The sequence below is a fragment of the Coenobita brevimanus genome, chromosome 13 (assembly GCF_032717465.1).
Source record: "Coenobita brevimanus isolate Jiangsu-jjx chromosome 13, ASM3271746v2, whole genome shotgun sequence".
NCBI classification, from domain to species: domain Eukaryota; kingdom Metazoa; phylum Arthropoda; class Malacostraca; order Decapoda; family Coenobitidae; genus Coenobita; species Coenobita brevimanus.
In genome coordinates, this window is record NC_136966.1 from 40834787 (window position 1) to 40850783 (window position 15997).

The 15997-nt window shown below is 44.0% G+C and overlaps 1 protein-coding gene across 1 annotated transcript in view; it reads right to left on the reverse strand.

The window, feature by feature from the left end:
- Positions 1-15773, reverse strand: part of Prp38 (pre-mRNA processing factor 38) — a 93573-nt gene extending 77800 nt beyond the window's left edge. Inside the window, exons 1-2 of the mRNA XM_080283749.1 lie at positions 15644-15773; positions 856-1015 (exon numbers count right to left, since the gene is read on the reverse strand). Of these exons, the coding sequence (XP_080139875.1) occupies positions 856-1015; positions 15644-15773 (290 nt within the window). The remainder of the gene's footprint in view (positions 1-855; positions 1016-15643) is intronic.
- Between the last annotated feature and the right edge of the window lie 224 nt (positions 15774-15997).

The window sequence follows — 15997 nt, forward strand, 5'->3', positions numbered from 1 at the left end:
ATATACTATGTTTATACTGTGCCAGTACTGTCTATCTACCTATCAATTGCCAGATGCCTTAATCTCGGAAGAGGAGGCCACAAAGTGCCTCCATGTCGCCTTGTCCCACGCCATTTCACTGCCTTGCTCCCACCTCACACCCCCATCTCTCATATACATTTCCACTCCATCCGTCCATCTCATCCTTGGCCTCCCCCTCCCTCTCTCTCCCTCCACCTCTCTCACATATAATCTTGTTAGTCTCTCACCCTCCATCCTCTCCATGTGGCCAAACCACCCCAATGAATTTCTCCTAATGCTTTCTATCACATTCACATCCACACCACAATGCTTCTTCACTTCCCCATTTACAAGTCTGTCTTTTCATGTACAGTAACTCCACATGCTCCTCTCAAATAACTTATTTCCACTGCTCTCACTCTTGACTCGTTCCAACAATGTCCAAGCTTCACTTCCATATGTTAGTTGATATCACAATATAGTACTGCTGCGCAGCAACTTTTTTACCTCCATGTTCACTTCCCTGTTTTTTAATACTGCTTTCAAAGAACCAGCAATCTTTCTTCCTTGCTGTACCCTTTAAAGCACTTCACTCTTCGAACTTCCATCCCTACTCATCACACTACCCAAGTGCTTAAATGCACCTGCATTTTCAAGTGCTGTAAATCACAAAATAGGCAGCGATATTTCTTTAACACCTGCAACATTCAAGATACTTTTATACTGTGTGCAAACTACTGATACTGTAAATCATAAAACATGTATTCTTTCAATACAATAACTATCATATTCAAAATATTACAAAACTACATTGGCTTTAATAACTACAGTATTAGCAAATGATGAGTGACTTACTTGAACTCATCCTGTTTAATAAATTCTATTATGATGTCCTTTTCTGGTTGGATCTGTAGCATTTTCAACACAAGGCAAAGGAAGGCAGTGGGCTTGATGTTGCCTCCATACACACCACCAATGCTCCTCAATGCCATTGCCTTATCCACCAAAAGTTCCGCTGAAAAGAATCATGAAAAAGTTTGTATTCTGGGTCTATCAAACTGATGTATTACCTCCTGGGAACTCCCTCACAGGGAGAGAAAAGAAATAAGACAATGGAATGTGGACAGACATAAACTATACACTATGTTCAAATCATTGTTTGGCTTATTTTAGAAAGACTCCAACATGCTTGCATGTGTTGGCCTTGATAACCTAATGGCGGCACTCCATGCTGCTTGATCTCAGCTTCCGTAATCGGTCCCTTATCCTTGAGGTCACACTAAGTGATCACGTCCCAGGTCTTTTTTTGGTCAGCCTCTCGCAACCCAACCCCCATTAACACATCTCACTTTCTGCACCCAACTGTCATCCCCCATCCTCGCCACATGGTTCCTTGAAAGCAGTGATAAGAAACAGGGAAGTGAACATGGAAGTGAAGAAGTTACTACATGACAGCATTGTGACACCAACTCTAACGTATGGAAGTGAAGCTTGGACCTTGTTGGAGGGACAGAAGTCGAAAGAGAGCAGTGGAAATGAGTTATCTGAGAGCATGTGGAGTCACATGGAGAGACAGATTGACAAATGAGGATGTGAAGGAGCATTGTGATGTGGATGTGGATGTGATAGGAAGTGTTAGGAGAAACACACTGAGGTGGTTTGGCCATGTGGAGAGGATGGAGAGTGATAGATTAACGAGGAAAATGTACGTGAATGAGGTGGAGGGGTGGAGAGGGAGGAGGAAGCCAAGGATGAGATGGAGGGATGGAGTGGAGAGGTATATGAGAGAGGGGGTGGGAGCTGGGAGCACAGCAGTGAAATGGCGGGGGACAGGGTGACAAGGAGGCGATTTGTTTGTGGCCACCCTTAAACCCATTAACTGCTCTATACAGCCTGGGCTGTTCCGAGTGGGACTGCTTAATACAGCCCTGGCTGTGCAGGTGAATTTCCAATATAGTGCCATGGTGACCAAGGCCAACTCATGCAACCACGTTTGAACCTTCAAAACCGAAACCGAAAAAGAATCCAAAAAATATACATTCAAATAGGGAATCAGACACTTCGATGTTCATCCATGGCTTTACCAAGGTAAATATTGAACTAATATTTCGTTACTATATACTTTGGCATAGCCTATGTTCTCTCAATTCCTAAGACAAAATTTGGCCTTTGGGAAATTTCATTTTTACCCCTATGTCTGCGCACCACGAACAACTCCAAAAAAACGCCATGCATAGTTAACGGGTTAAGGGATTAAGGCGTCTGGCAATAGATAGATAGACAGACCATTCTTCCTCTTAATGCTTCCACCCAAAACCTAGCTCCCCAGGCCTCGCATTCAAAGACGCACCGCACAGTCACCTAATCATTGTCATTACCGTAAGCATAAGCCTGCAAATATCCTCTACTTTTACTGCCCAAGTCTCACTACCATCCAGCATTACACTCCTAACACATGCCACATACAAAGATCCCTTAGCACGGAAGGAGAGCCCTCTTAATGTTTGGATAGGCAACAGCTCCCTGAACTTCTTCCAACCACTCCTCACTCTAGCCACAGAGCTAGCTCCAGCCCCTATTCCAGCACATAACATGTCTCACAAGTAACAAAACTCTTCTACACACTTGAGAGACTCACCAGCAAGATCAATCTTTACATCCATCCATCCATCATCCAATCCTATGCTGCCCCATGAGAAGCATAGGAGCCCAGGGCTAGGCAAGTTGGTCCTGACATTTAAGATGACAGTGACCAGCCTCACTCATCCCTGAGTGGCATTACGTGAGCAATAACCACCAATCACCCCTTGGATATAAACCTTCACCGACTCAATCTGATTGGAATGCCGTAGTTACCCACTAAACCACCAGGCGCCATGATTTGGTTATACGGTTACCACCCAGCATAGTAAATGGTTTCCTGGTGTACAGGAAATCACTCAGCTTGTCACATAGCGTTGAGTCACCCACAGGCAGAAGGAAGAGGAAAGAATGAATGAAAGAAAGACAAAAGAGGGAGTGTAAAGTCACCTGTAGGCAGAGGGACGTGGAAAGAATGAAGTAAAGAGAGACGGAAGAGGAAGGAAGGAATGGCAGGAGGAGAGGAAAGGGTAGACACCCAAGAGCAGCACTACACTGAGTGAGTGGATGGTAAGTGCCCCCATCTACCACCTGATAATCTCCACATGCTCTCCCCGATGTGCCGCACATATAAAATCAGCATTACCTCACAGTCCACCTCTAATACTGGTACCACTATCATATGTCTCTCATGCACCCACTTATCACAAACACTGCACAAGATGGAATTACCTCCCACACCCTTGTTGGAAACCACACATGACTACACTCCCTCTTTTCTGACAGTACAGTAATGCCAGAAACCCTAGATACCATCAACTTTGTTTTATCTGTGTTTACTCTCAAGCCCTTATGCCCAATACCATCTCTCCACTTCCTAAATCTCTCCTCCGTCTCCCTTTCATTCTCTGCAATCAACACCAAATCATAGGCATACAACATCCCCCACGGGAGTCCATTTTTTAAGTCATGTGGGAGCGCTTCAAGCACCATGATAAATAACAGGGGGCTCAAGACTGACCCTTGATACACTCCAACATTCACAGAAAACTCATCACTTAAATCTCCATTCGCTCTCACCTGGGTGTGAGTACCCACACACACAGCCATAACCAGCCACTTTCGATCCAAAGCTTCCTCACTGCCCACTTCACCACCTCTCCAGGGATTCTTCTCTAAATCAACAAAAACAGAGTACAGATCCCTTTCGTTCCTGTTACTTTTCCTGAAACCATCAAACAATGAATATGGCATAAGTGGTCCTATTGCCTGGTACCGTATAAAGCCAAACTGCATCTCATCGGTAGACCTATTCACTCTTCCTCTAATCATACTTTCCACAACTCTCTCTGTTACCTTCATTATCTGGTCCAAAAGTTCCATGCCTCCATAATTTCCTCTTTTCAGGGCATCATCCTTCTTTACCCCTGCACAATTGTTGACTCTATACAGGGGTTTTATCCGCCCTTGCGTGGAGTATAACTCTCATGTGTGGGGAGGCTCCCCATATACAGCTCTTCTCAATAGGGTGGAGTCAAAGGCTTTTCACCTCATTAACTCTCCTCCACTTACTGACTCCCTTCAACCTCTGTCTCTTCACTGCACTGTTGCATCTTTATCTCTTTGCTATAGCAATTTCAATGGTCACTGCTCCTCTGAACTGTCTGCACGCATCCCTCCACCTTTATGACGGGCGCGTAGCACCCGTCTAGCAGCAAACTCTCATCCCTTTTCTGTCCAACTCTCTAATGCAAGAGTTAACCGTTACTCCCAGTCTTTCATTTATGCAACAGGTCAACTCTGGAACTGTCTTCCTCTGTCTGTATTTCCTGCTTCCTATGATCTCCAGTCTTTCAAATGCAATGTGTCCAGGCATCTCGAAATGATCAGATCTTGAATTTGGCTCTCTCTTGTATTTGTTTTTCTCTTAGAAGGAACAGTTTTGTGGGCTCGTTGCCTTTGGTCCTTTCTTCATCACATTAAAAAAACAAAAAACAAAAAAAAACATTTACTATCACACTCTTCAGCCAATCTTCTGGGAAAACACACTCATATATAATCATATTTTATCAAATCGATAACTCTAAGCCGCTGGCCACCCCGTTTGGGATACATGGCGTCTGGCAATGAATGAGAATGAATGATAACTAACACCAATAATTTCTCATGAGGTCTTCAGCATTTCAGCAGTCAACCCAGATACACCTGCTGCCTTTCCCACCTGCATCTTGCCTATTGACCTGCTTACAGCAGCGGCATCAATCAAAGGGCAAGAGCTAAAACACTAGATCTGGTGACTCCAAACCTTCCCTGTTTCAGTCAAACGCCTCATTCAGCAACCGGTTATAGTGCACTCTCTAGGCATCCTCAATATCCTCACTGTTTACCACTGCCTTTCCTCTATCATCATCCATCGTCTTTACCAAATGGGTGCAGCCCTTCCATATTTTCTATTGAAATGAGTCTTTCACAGATAACCTGTTATAATTCCTGGATTACCAAAGCTACTGGGCATTTTTTAAAAACATACCCGTGAGAACTGTAAATCAGGATTTAGAATGCGTAAATATTCCACTGGTTTACCAGTAGCTGGTCATATTTAACATTCCTAAAAAGCATTTCTTAATTTGAAACCTGGCTGTCAAATCCAAGTGAGGTTAGGTTGGACTAAGTTTGGTTTAGTTAGGTTAGGTTTGGTTAAATAATTAGGTGTCCCATAGCTTCGACACAGGATACACTGACGCATCCAGTAAGAGTGATGGTTAGTAATCATGCGGCCAGTCAGAGATCGTCAGTAAACACTGCCAGGGGTGACTAGGCCATTTCTTTAAATACTCAAAAATAGGTACAGTAATCCCTCCAATATCCGATGTAATAGAGCCATAGGCAGGTCCGGATAGTGGTCCTGTCCGGATATTGGGCCCCAGCTTATGGACTTGTACTTATGGACCCTAACTCAGAAAAACACCTATACAACTCCCTCTGGACATGCACTGCACCTATTTAGAACCCAAATCACACCAATAAGGGACATAAAAGACTGAAATAAATGCAAAAGAACCATGAAATGAGGTTTTAGAGGTGAATTTATACAATATTAAACATTCTGGGTACTTACAAGTCCCTTGCTCCTGGACTGGTGTGAACCGCCAGTTTGCAGTCCACAGTTAATCCTCTGCACTCTAAATTCTAATTTCTTATCACTGCACAACACTGTAAATTCCTGTGTGTTCTAGTGGCGAGGTATTGCAGTTTATTCACTGTTTATTCACAAAAAACAAGCACCTGTGGCTTCCACTGCTATAAGCATCTGCTCTCGATCGGAGTTAGACTGTGACTGTTGATGTTGGTGGGGTAACAGAGTTGCCACATCGCAACGGCCACATTACCAATCTCCTCAACTTTCATTACCAAATTTAACTTTTCATTACCAAATTCATAAAGCTAGCATTTATTCTTCACTCATTATATATACAAGAGGAAATACATGTTTATCACTCTCCTTATAATTAACACCATGTTGATTATTTTCACTCTATGTAGGGTAGCAGATTAATCAGAGAGAGCAAACAATCCACCATCTCCATCCTGTGTATCCTCATACATGTGAAAAATCCATTTGGTAATACATTATTCTGATTCATTACCAAATGAATTTTTCATTACCAAATTGGCCCACACTTGGTAATGAAAAATACCAAATGGCAACCCTGACAGGGGAGGGGGGAGGGGGAGGAAGGAAGGGGTGAAGGGACCATGGTGTAACAGCTGTACGGCGCCAGGCGGGAATTTCAAATTACGGGAGGGAAAAAAGTCAGATTTGTTTCGAATTTTTTGCACTTTTTGGCCCATTTTGGGAATATTGGATCCCAGGAGGATTATGTCCGGTTAGTGGGGATGTTCGGATATTGGGCGTTCGGATATTAGAGGGATTACTGTATACAGCTACATATATATTTGTTTTCCATTCACTTCTTGCAGTCACAATTCAACATTTAACTATCTGTGCTGCATATGTACCAAAATTACCTACCCTGAGATCATGAGTTTGTTAAAATATAGGTAGAATTGCTGTGCCCACTGGTAAAGAATTACCCATCATTCTTCACACACTGCTCACCTATGACATCCCTGTTTGTTCTCTTTATCTGATTTGCCACCTTAACCCCTAAAAGACGGGCATCAGAATGTTTTGACACGCTCAGGACAGACATAATTGGGGGGTACGATATGGTGGGGGGTTTGTTGGGGGTGGTGGTGGTGGTGAGGGGGGTTGTGGGATGATGTGGGGGGTAGGGTGGGGGGTGGGATATGATGGGTGGAGGGTGGGAAGTAGGGGGTGGGGAGTTTTTTTTTATTTTTTTTTAATAACAGAACAGAGGAAGGAAAAACAAATGAATAAAAAAAAAAAAAAAAAATCCATGCACCAGATTACTGGTGTCCTCTGTTCATAAAATATCTGTAACAGTTAGACTTGAACAGCTGTAAGTTGAAGTTTGGAGGGAAACAACTCTGGGGAATCAAGTTCCAGAGAGATGCAGTTAGGGGAATGAAAGAATTCTGATAGGCAGAAGTTCTGCAGTATGGCTGAGCAACATTCCAGTCATGAGCGCTGCCAGATGCCAGTGTAGCACGATGGAAGGCATGGAGAGGTGGCACAATGGATTCAACTTCGCCTGAGCATTTGCTATAAAAAAATATGTAAAATAACGCAAGGGAGGCAACATTCCTTCTTACTTGTAGGGGAGGTAGTTGGTTAGTAATAGCAGGGTTATTAATAATTCTAACAGTTTTGTTCTGAATTTTGTCCAGTTGTTTTAATGCAACCTCTCCACATCCATTTCACAAGGCTGAGCAGTATTCAAGCTGAGAGCACACATGACTCATAAATTATAGCTAACTGCTCATCAGTGAAGAAGTTACGGACTCTGTACAATAATCCAAGTGTCTTTGAGGCGGTTTTAGCAAGTGATCTGACATGAGAGGTCCAGCTGAGGACATTGTTAAGCGAGATGCCGAGAATTTCAATACTTTTGGAAATGGGAATATTTGTAGCATTGAAGGTAATATATGATTCTGGCAATACCTGTCTATTAATAAATTGTATATACGTACCTGTATTTAGTTTTCTCTATCTATCTACCTATTATCAGACGCCTCAATCCCGTTCGGGGTGGCCACAAACAAATCGCCTCCATGTCGTTCTGTCCCCCGCCATTTCATTGCCCCGCTCCGAACTCACATCCCCCTCTCTCATATACCTCTCCACCCCATCCCTCCATCACATCCTCAGCCTCCCCCTCCCTCTTCCCCCCTCCACCTCACTCACATACACTCTCTTCATCAGTCTTTCACCCTCCATCCTCTCCACATGGGCAAACCACCTCAGTGTATTCCTCCTAACGCTTCCTATCACATCCACATCCACACCACAACGCTCCTTTATATCCTCATTTGTCAGCCTGTCTCTCCATGTGACTCCACAGGCTCCTCTTAAATAACTCATTTCCACTGCTCTCACTCTTGACTTGTGTCCTTCCAGCAACATCCAAGCTTCACTTCCATACGTTAGAATTGGTATCACAATACTTTCATGTCATAACTTTTTCACTTCCATGCTCACATCCCTGCTTCTTATCACTGCTTTCAAGGAACCAGCACCCTATTTAGTTTTACTAGCATTAAATGAGACAAGGTTATTTTGTCCCCATTCACTGATCATGGATAAGTCTTGATTTAAAGAGATGGCTGTACTGAGTTGAGAGTTATAGATATCAGATTTTGTAAATGGATGTCTGTGTGTGAATGAACTATGAAGTGCTGAGTCATCTGCATATGAATGGATGGGATTGTGGGTGACAGATAAGAGATCATTAATATGAACGAGGAACAGGGTTGGTGCCAGAACTGATCCCTGCAGCATGCCGGCGTTAATTGAGCGGAAATTGGAATATACATCATCTACGTTTACTTTTATTTTTCTGTTGCTGAGATATGAGGAAATCAAAGGAACAAAAGAGTTTAGTCCATAGCAAGGGAGTTTGGACAACATAGAATGGTGCCACACTCTATCGAAAACTTTAGAAATATCCAGGGCTACTGCGTGAGTTCCTCCATGTAGGTCAACTGACTGATGGATGGTATGAGTCAGGAGATTAAGTATGTCAATGGTGGATCTTTCTTGGCGAAAACCATAATGTCTATTACTAATTAAGTTGTTGGATTCAAGATGTTTAACTATGTGCTTATCTAAAACCTTACCGAGAGAAGATGTTACAGCTATTGGTCTGTAATCAGAGGGGTCAGAGGAACTTCCTTTCTTTGGAATTGGGTGGATATTGGCTTCTTTCCATGAATTAGGGAATGAAGAAGTACGTATGCATAGTCTGAATAACTTAGCAAGAACAGAGGCAAGTTCTGGGGAACGTTTCATTTTTAATGGCTCCAACATGCTTGCATGTGTCGGCCTTGGTCACCTAATGGCGGCTCTCCATGCTGCACAATCCATTGCAGCCTCCCTGTTCAGTCCCTTAACCCTGAGGTCACACTTAATGACCTCGTCCCGTGTCTTTCTCGGTCTACCCCTCATAACTCCACCCCCAATATTAACACTTCTCACCTACCTCACCAAATTATCATCCCCTATCCTCTCCACATGTCCAAACCATCTAAATCTACCTCTCCTCATCACAACACCAATACACTCCAGTCCCATCCTATTTCTCAACTCTTCCATCGTAAACCCCCCCCCCAGACCTTGAACGCAGGGAAGCACTACACATCCAACTAATCATTGTCATTTCTGTATGTCTGAGCCGACGAATATCCTCCTCTTTCACTGCCCAGGTCTCGCTACCATACAGCATTACACTCCTAACACATGCTGCATACAAAGACCCCTTAGCACGTAGGGAGAGTCCTTTCAATATCAGGAGACGCAAGAGCTCTCTGAACTTCTTCCAACAACTTCTCACCCTAGCCACAGAGCTAGCTCCAGCCCCACCTCCAGCTCACAACATGTCTCCCAAATAACAAAACTCTTCCACACACTCAAGAGATTCACCAGCAAGTTCAATCCTTTCACGTCTGACAATCTCCACCTGCTCTCCCCGACACGCTGTACACATAAAATCAGCATTAGCTCGCAGTCTACCTCTGATACCACTACATCTTTTATGCACCCATTTATCACAAACACAGCACAAGATGGAATTACTTCCCACGCCCATGGCCACTCTCCCTCGTCTTTGACAGTATCACCACCAACCCTAGATATCATCACTTTTGTTTTATCTGCATTACCCTTAAGCCCTTGTGCCCCATACCATTTCTCCACTTACCAAACCTTTCCTTCGCCTCCCTTTCGCTCTCTGCAATCAAAACCAAATCATCAGCATACAACTCCCACGGGAGTCCGTTTCTAAAGTCACGTGAAAGGGCTTCAAGTACCATGATAAACAACATGGGACTCAAAACTGACCCCTGGTGCACACCAACATTCATGGAAAACTCATCACTCAAATCTCCATTCACTCTTACCTGGGTGTGAGCACCCACATTCATAGCCATAACCATCCTAACCAGCCACTCCTCCAAGCCAAGCTTTCTCATTGCCCACTTAACCACCTCTCTAGGGACTCTGTCAAAGGCCTTTTCCAAACCAACAAAAAGAAAATAAAGATCCCTTCTCCTACCAATATATTTTTCCTGAAGTTGTCAAACAATGAATATGGCATCAGTAGTCCCCCTACCTGGCATAAACCCAAACTGCATCTCATCCATATTCACTCTTTCTCTAATTATACCTTCTAAAACTCTCTCCATTACCTTCATTATTTGATCTAAAAATTTTATACCTCTATAATTTCCTCTTTCCAGGGCATCACCCTTCCCTTAATACACATTTACGATTACACTCTTCAGCCAATCATCTGGGACAACACACTCATAAATAATCCTATTTATCAGGTCAGTGCCTAACCTCACCCCTTATACTGCCTGAGGCCTTCAACATTTCGGCAGTCAACTCAGACACACCTGCTGCCTTCCACACCTTCATCCTGCCTATTCCCTCACTCACAGTAGCAACATCAATCAAAGGCCAAGGGCCAGACACTGGATCTGCTGGCTCCAAACCTTCCCTGTCCCAGTCAAACTCCTCATTCAACAACCTGGTATAGCGCTCTCTCCATGCACCTTTAATATCCTCACTGTTCACCACTACCCTTCTTTCATCATTCTTCACATACTGCTCACCTATAATATCCCGATTATCCCTCTTCTCCTTTTTTAAACACTTGGTGGAATTCCATCTAGGCCTGGAGCTTTGTTGGTAAGTAAATTGTCAAGGATGGATTTCATGTACCTTGTCTGTATTTTAGGTGGAACAATTTCGGGAGAGTCAAGTTCTAGTGCTGGGATGTTCTGCCTGGCTTCCTCTAAGGTAGAATTTCTGGCAAATGTACTGGCAAAGATATCTGCTTTCCCATGCAGGTCATTTGTAATGTTGCCATCTGGAGATTTTAGTGGGGGAATGGATGATGACTTGTTAAAGTTATTATTGAAAGAACTGAGAGTTGACCAGAATATTCTATTGTCATTAGGGTTGTTAAGCAGTTCTGATACTTGGTTTTGAAGAAAGTTTGATTTAGCAAGATTTATTACAGCTTCTTTGTGGCAGGTGGGGGCACTCATTATCAACTCACTCGATGTAGTGCTGCTCTCGGGTGTCTGCCCTTTCCTTTCTTCCATCCTCTTCTGTCTTTCTTTCCTTGTCCTTCTGGCTACGGGTGACTACACTCCCTCTTCCGTCTTTCATTCCTTCATTCTTTCCTTTTCCTTCTGCCTGTGGGTGACTACATTGAGTGACAAGCCAAATGGTTTCCTGTACACCAGGAAACCATTTACTATGCTGGGTGGTAACCATACAACCAAATTTTGGCACCTGGTGGTTTAGTGGGTAGTTATTGCGCTTCAGTTGGATTAAGCCGGTGAAGGTTTATATCCAAGGGGTGGTTGGGGTTGACTGCTCATGTAATGCCACTCAGGGATGAGTGAGGCTGGTCACTCTCATCTTAAATGTCGAGACCAACTGCTTAGCCCCTGGCTCCTACGCTCCTCATGGGGCAATGTAGGATTGGATGATGGATGGATGGGTATTACAGCTTTTGCATGGTTTCTAGCAATTTTAAATTGAGAGAGTGATTCAGATGTTTTTGATTTTAAGTAATAGTTATATGCTGATGACTTCTGGGCTGTTGCTCTGGCACAGTTGCTATCAAACCATTTTGGAGAGTTCATTCTTTTAGTGAATTGCTGACTTGGTATGAATAAATCCATACCAGCTAGTCTTAAGTCACAAATGTGAGACTGGGTAGAACTGACATCATTAGAGAAGAAAGACAACCATGGAATGTCAGCAAGATAATTTCTAAATTCATCCCAGTTTGCCCTATCAAAATGCCATCGGGTCACCCTGACAGGTTCAGAATGGGGAGGTTTGGGGGGGCTAACTAATGAGGCTTTCATGAGACTGTGGTCAGAGGATCCAAGTGGAGGTAATACCTCTATCCTGTACTGATCTGGATTATTTGTCAGGAACAGATCCAAAAGATGGGCATTATGGCCAGGATTATCTGGTATTCTGGTTGGTTGCTTTACCAGTTGTGTGAGATTAATCGATTCTACAAACAGCTTGCACTCTAGACCAGCATCATCAATCCTGGCAGAATGCAATAACCATTCGACATTATGTATGTTAAAATCACCCAAAATGGTAATTTCGTTGCTAAGGGCAAGGTTAAGGTTACTCAACTGTGTGGAAATGGACTCAAATACACTGGGTTCAGAAGAAGCACCAGGGGAGCGGTAGACTACAGTACACAGATATATTTGGTAATATTTTGACAGTTTAGTTTATACAATGAATAATCAAAACTGAGTGAAGTGAAGTTTAAAATGGTGTCAACTGCATATTGGGATTTGATATAACAACAGGTGCCACCCCTGTTACAGAAGTTTGTGAGGAGACGGTAACCGGGAAAACAATATGGGGATATATCAGTAGTTGGTGAGATTTGTGGTTCTGTGAGGAATAAGACAAGAAGGGATATGGACTGTAGGAAAAAATGGACTGAATTTAAGTTGGTACTAAGCCCACGGATGTTGGTGAAGAATAAGGCGGCATTTTCACTTCTCTGCTGATGAACATGGCTGGAAATCACACTAGTCGCTGCCGGCACAGTCGTTTGATGGTGACTGGGAGGACCCTGTGCCGCCAGCCTTAACCTGCTGGTGGTGGCAATCCAAGGTACCACCTCTTTTGAAAGTAAGATTGCAGCGGCCATTGCTAAGAAAGTGGAACAGAAGGTGTGATACATTATGCGCATGAAGTATGGTGTAGACAGTCGAAGGCAGAGGTATTAAGAGAGCATGCTGGCCTACTCTCTGTGTAAATGAAAGCACTGAAAATGTTCAGCAAAGGGGGATGGTCAGGAGGGCAGGTGAAACGGGAGCTCCAGCTCTCCCTATCACCAGCTTGGGCAGTGGGTAGAGGGGTGGGGGTAGCAGTGGGGGTTGGAGAGGTGGGGTGGTTATGGGGGTGGAGAGGTTTGGGATGTGCAGGTGGTGGGTGGAGAAGGTAGGGGGTAGGGGTGGTGGGGGTAGATTGTGGGGAGTAGGGAGTAGGGGGTAGGGGATAGGGGGTGGGGGTGGTGGGGTAGTGGGGGGCATGGGGGTGGATGGTTGGGAGCATGGAGGATGGTTAGTGGGGAGTTGGGCAAGGGGAGGGTGGGAGTTAGGGTTGGCACGGGGTGATGCACAGGGTTGGGGAGCTGTGGAGGGACTTGGGGGGTTGTGGGGGTTTGGGGGTGAGGGGTTCGAGGCAGTGGAGGGGTGGTGGGGAGGGTCGGGATGGGGGGTGGTGATTGGGTGAGTGGGGGATGGTGTATGGGTGTGGTGGTAGGGGGTGGGAAGCATGGTCACATATGTAGACATCTGTCTTTTTGCTCCTAGTAACCTCGGACAGCATATGCGGACACCTGTCTTTTAGGGGTTAAGTATCATATTCTGCATTCCAAACTTATTTTAGTTATCCAGTAAAAGTTTCCGAGACTTAGATTTTACCTTGTATTTTCTCCCTACGTGTCAAGTGGGGTTGGTGGAGGATTAGTGCCCCTCCCTGTAAAACAATTAACTCTAAGCCTTGACCATCCCGTTTGGGATACATGGCATCTGGCAATGAATGAATGAATGATGAGCTTCTACACACATTGAGATGGTCTGGCCATGTAAAGAGGATGGAGAGTGAGAGACTGATGAGGAGAGTGTATGTGAATGAGGTGGAGGGGATGAAAGGGAGGCAGGAGGCCAAGGATGAGATGGAGGGATAGTGTGGTAGGTATCTGAGAGAAGGGTGTGTGAGCTGGGAGCAAGGCAGTGAAATGGCAGGGGACAGGGCAACATAGAGGCTATTTGTTTGTGGCCACTCCTTGCATCGGGCAATAGATAGATACTAGTAGATAGACAGCTTCTACTACATATTATCCAAATATTTTTTAAAAGACCACTGCATATGTTAATCCTGTCAACACTTCATTCCAGTACGAAATACGAAAACATCGTGACTGCCATCATATTTTATTCCATTACACAAGCAAATCCATAACTGTTCTAGACATACAATCTCCCCAAAATAACTGCTGAAACACTGCTCCAAAAACCATGCACACAACAAGAATTAGAAGCTAATGTTAGGGAAAACCTGATCAAACTACTCTGGTAAGGAAAGAAAACTAGGTATTATTTTACAAGTGCACAGGGATTTGGAATCTCAATTTTACTCTTACAGATATCTAAATCTCACCATTGCGAACATTTTGAACCCTAGAAACAACTTCCGCAAATGAATATTAACGCGAAAAAAGATTTTTGAAAATTTTCCGAAAAATTACTCTCTACATAGTCTGGCGATACGTGAGACCCATCGCGGCTCGTGCCTAATGCATTGTGGTCCTGTCTCGCGTGTGTCTACCATCACGTCACGGTTCACGTGACTTATGGGTGGGGCTAAAGCATGTGTCTACTGTTACGTCACGCACTATCTGCTCATGCGTGAAGTTCAAACTGATACAACCGGCGCACAAATTTGAATTTCAGATACGCTAGGGTCCCGCAGGATTTGAAAGTCAGTTCGTCTCCAGCCACGACCTGTGAAGCCTGCAAACTTACCGTAAGTACTTCAGGAGCTGTAAACTGGTGAGTAAGGCATTATTTCGTATTTAAACCCGGTTAGGTTAGGTTAGATGAGGTTTGGTTAATGTCAGGGGGGGTCTGGGGGGCGAAGCCCCTCAATTAGAAAGCACGGCCAGGGCTGGGGGGTCTGGGGGGCGAAGCCCCCAGTTAGCAAACACGGACTCCATAAGAAGCTTAAAATTTCATTTTTCCGAAGGATTTTAGTGTTTTCGGTTTGAATTTAATAACAGTTTCAGTCAGAAATAAGTCATTTTTGCGTGTTTTCCCCACCCAAAACCCCGCTTTCCCACAGGTCCCCAATTGTTCTTGGCACGGAAAAATAGAATTTTATGGCTTAGCTTAGTTTAGCTTAGGAGATAATGGTTTGCTGGTGACAGCGGGCAGGCGATTGTTGGTGCAAGGCGGTGAGGAGTAGGCCAGACGGCCCGGCGCGCAGCGGCCTGGCTGGTGAAACCAATGTATTTCTGATGGTTTTTGATGTGCTGTGAATTATTCTGACCTTCATTTCTAACGCAGATCAATATATTATGTGACTTCCCCCACCCAAAAACCCCGGGTTCGCCCATCTCCCCCATTCTTGTGGGGGGAAGGGGGGGTGGGGGATATCTTGAAATATACTGATTTGCGGCAGAAATGAAGGTCAGATTCGTTCAAAACACATCAAAAACTATCAGAAATACCTTGGTTTCACCAAAAAAGACGTCCCTGTGCACTTGTAAAAAATTACCGAAAACTACAGAGACAACTTGGAGCCGCATCAAAAACAATCCCTTGACGACCAATATGGACGAATCAAGTAATATTCACATACCGGATAGGGCAAAGCACTCTTCCTTCCAGTATCGAGAATCATATATCCTCGTTCTGATTATCTTTTCCACTAAATATTGTGGATTTGTGCCGTGAATAGAATGCGCATCCTTCACTGTGCGGTTCGCCATGTTTACAGATCGACTGGATAGTTCGGAACCTAAGAATAATTGATATTCTACCATTTTTGACGATCTGCACCTTCTTATATAAATTATTTGGTTGTATAAATTTTAAAGTATTCTGCTCAGATCAATATAGTTGTAAGAGCGTGTAGTAATACATATATAGCCGAATCTGAGGAACCTTATCCATATTTCAGATTTATCTTTTTTCAACATTCACGCTCATCCAA